The sequence below is a fragment of the Otolemur garnettii genome, unplaced genomic scaffold (genome assembly GCF_000181295.1).
Source record: "Otolemur garnettii isolate 467f Iridium unplaced genomic scaffold, OtoGar3 scaffold00087, whole genome shotgun sequence".
Lineage (NCBI taxonomy): Eukaryota > Metazoa > Chordata > Mammalia > Primates > Galagidae > Otolemur > Otolemur garnettii.
In genome coordinates, this window is record NW_003852482.1 from 2782828 (window position 1) to 2785371 (window position 2544).

Below are 2544 nucleotides of genomic sequence, written 5' to 3' on the forward strand. Positions count from 1 at the left end.
GAAGGGGAGGGGAGAGGGAGAGAGAGGTAAAGACGGAGCAGAAGGGGGAAGAGGACGTAGAAAGTGGGCTCCGGGCAGTGCCTGTGGCTCAGTGAGTAGGGCGCTGGCCCCATATACCGAGGGTGGCGGGTTCAAACCCAGCCCCAGCCAAACTGCAACAACAAAAATAGCCAGGCATTGTGGTGGGCGCCTGTAGTCCCAGCTACTTGGGAGGCTGAGGCAAGAGATGTGACCCCATGGCACTTCACCGAGGGCAAAAAAGTGAGGCCTCTGTCTCCAAAGAAAAGAAAGTGGGCTCCTGTCTTCAGGGTGTGGGGATAATCCTTGGTCCAGGCTCCCAGGGAAGGCTGGGCTGCAAGGACCCTAGTGTTCACCCTGTCTGTGTAAGCAGAAGGGCTGAGTGCCAGGGAAGGGGGCCGTGCCAAGTTTGGGCTGTGGGGCTGAGAAGGAGGCCTTACTCCCACTATCCTTCACCGTGGCCTGGTGGCCTCAGTGCGTGAGCACCCTGGCCATGCCCTGCCTGCTTCACTTAGCAGGGATGAGTGACCCATGTCCCTTCCAGCCTGGCCCCAGCTGGCCCTATTCCTCCAGGGCACACCTGCCCCTGCTCAGTGAGCCTCACCCCTGGGCTCCCAAGCCTGGGCCTGCAAGAGGACAGGGATGTGGGTCCGGGCCCAGGGCTGGGCTGGAGCACCCTGGGAAGCCCATCATGGTCTCAGGGCACCCAGGCATGGCAGGCGCAGGTCACACATCGGTGCTGATGCTGCGGCTCCGGGAGAAGGCCTCCCGCATGGCTGACAGGCGGTTGGGGTTGAGCGCCTGCAGGCCCCCGAAGCCCCCAGGGGACAGCCCCACGTCCTCCTGACTGAGGCTCTTGTAGACCACACGCTCGCCACCGTTGAGCACGTCCTCCTCCTCCTCCTCCTCCTCCTCCTCCTCCTCCTCCTCCGGCTCTTGCAGGAAGAAGGCGGGTGGCTCTCGCTGGGAGCAGCTGCGGCAGAGGGCACGGGCCTGCGGGGACCGCTGGCTGAAGGAGGTGGAGGCGGCCGGGTACAGCGCGGGGCCGTTGGTCAGCACCAGGTTGCGGTTGGAGTGCAGCGGCGGCAGGTGTGAGTGCACCTCGAAGTCCGGCTCCTCCTCCTCCTCCTCCGACCCGTCCTTCTTGCAGCAGTAGTACTGTAGGGGGTGTGTGTGGAGGGCCAGTGACCGCACCACCCGGCGCACCAGCAGCCCAGTGGCAGTGACCGCACCACCCAGTGCACCGGCAGCCCAGCGGCAGGAGAGGAGCCGCTGGGACATGAGCTCCTGCTTGGCAGCACGAGCCCTTGCCGAGATCTGCCCCTCACTCCCCCTCCATTTTGCAGGTAGGGAGACTGGGGCACAGGAGCAGGCAGCCTAGGCCACAGAGCTAGGGTTCATGGGCACTGGCTGTGCAGCCTGCCCTCTGCGGGAGCCATGGGTCGGGTGTGCTCCGGGGAGGGCACTTGTTCTTGGCTGACTCCTCTCTCTTGGCGGGGTGTGGTCAGGGGGCGTGGGGCCCACCAGGGCTATCTGCCATGGGCCTCCTCTGCCCCTGCTTCTCTCTCCCCTCCACCTGGGTCCCGACCCTCTCCTCCCTGGGCAGAGCCGCCCACGGGGCTCCCCGGGCAGTACCTGGAGCCGGCAGTAGCACAGGACCGCGATGATGCAGAGCAAGATCACAGTCGCCAAGATGCCCCCGGTGATCACCACCGTCCCGGCTGTCATCCGCCCCCTTCTCCATCAACGGCCTGCAACACAGGCCACAACCTCACAGCCACCGCTTCTCATGGCGAGTCACCCTCACTGCTTCAGAACACTGAGAAGACAAGCCTGAGGGGACAGGAAGATGCCCTAGGATGCACAGGTGCGTGGTAGGAGCTCCAGGCCCTGCTCTGCCGCGCTGGCCTCTTCCCATTCCCAGCCTCAGTTTCCACATCCATAAAGGTGGGTGCACTAGCATGGCACTCCCCAGCACCTTCACACAGTGCACTCTGGGGGACAGGGCCCTGCAAGTTCACACATTTAAAAATGTACCCAAACACAGTCAAGTTGAACATACGATTAATAACCTGCCTGCATTGTCACCTCAAAAGGTTACCCTTATTTTTCCATACCATTAGATTTTCTTTTTTTTTTTTTTGTGATAGAGTCTCACTACGTCACCCTCAGTAGAGTGTCGTGGTGTCACACCTCATAGCAACCTCAAACTCTTGGGCTTAAGCAATTCTCTCCCAGGTAGTTGGGACTACAGGCACCCGCCACTGTGCCTGGATATATTATTGTGGCAGTTGTCAGTTTAGCAGGTCGGGGCTGGGCTCAAACCCGCCAGCCTCAGTGCATGTGGCCAGCGCCATAACCACTGTGCTACAGGCGCTGAGCCTTAACATTAAACTTTCTTCCACAATACAGTTTCTAACCATAGTCCACTATAAGCAATATTGTTGCTTTTCAATTTTTCTTTTTCTTTTCTTTCTTTCTTTTCTTTTTTTTTTTTGAGACAGAGTCTCACTTTGTCACCCTTGG

The 2544-nt window shown here is 60.1% G+C and overlaps 1 protein-coding gene across 1 annotated transcript; it reads right to left on the bottom strand.

The window, feature by feature from the left end:
* Positions 1–719: 719 nt before the first annotated feature.
* On the bottom strand, positions 720–1769 carry FAM163B (family with sequence similarity 163 member B). The gene is made up of 2 exons (XM_003794856.2): positions 1654–1769; positions 720–1176 (listed from the first exon to the last, which is right to left on the bottom strand). Exons 1-2 carry the CDS (start codon positions 1744–1746, stop codon positions 745–747), a joined length of 525 nt encoding a protein of 174 aa, XP_003794904.1. The 5' UTR covers positions 1747–1769; the 3' UTR covers positions 720–744.
* Between the last annotated feature and the right edge of the window lie 775 nt (positions 1770–2544).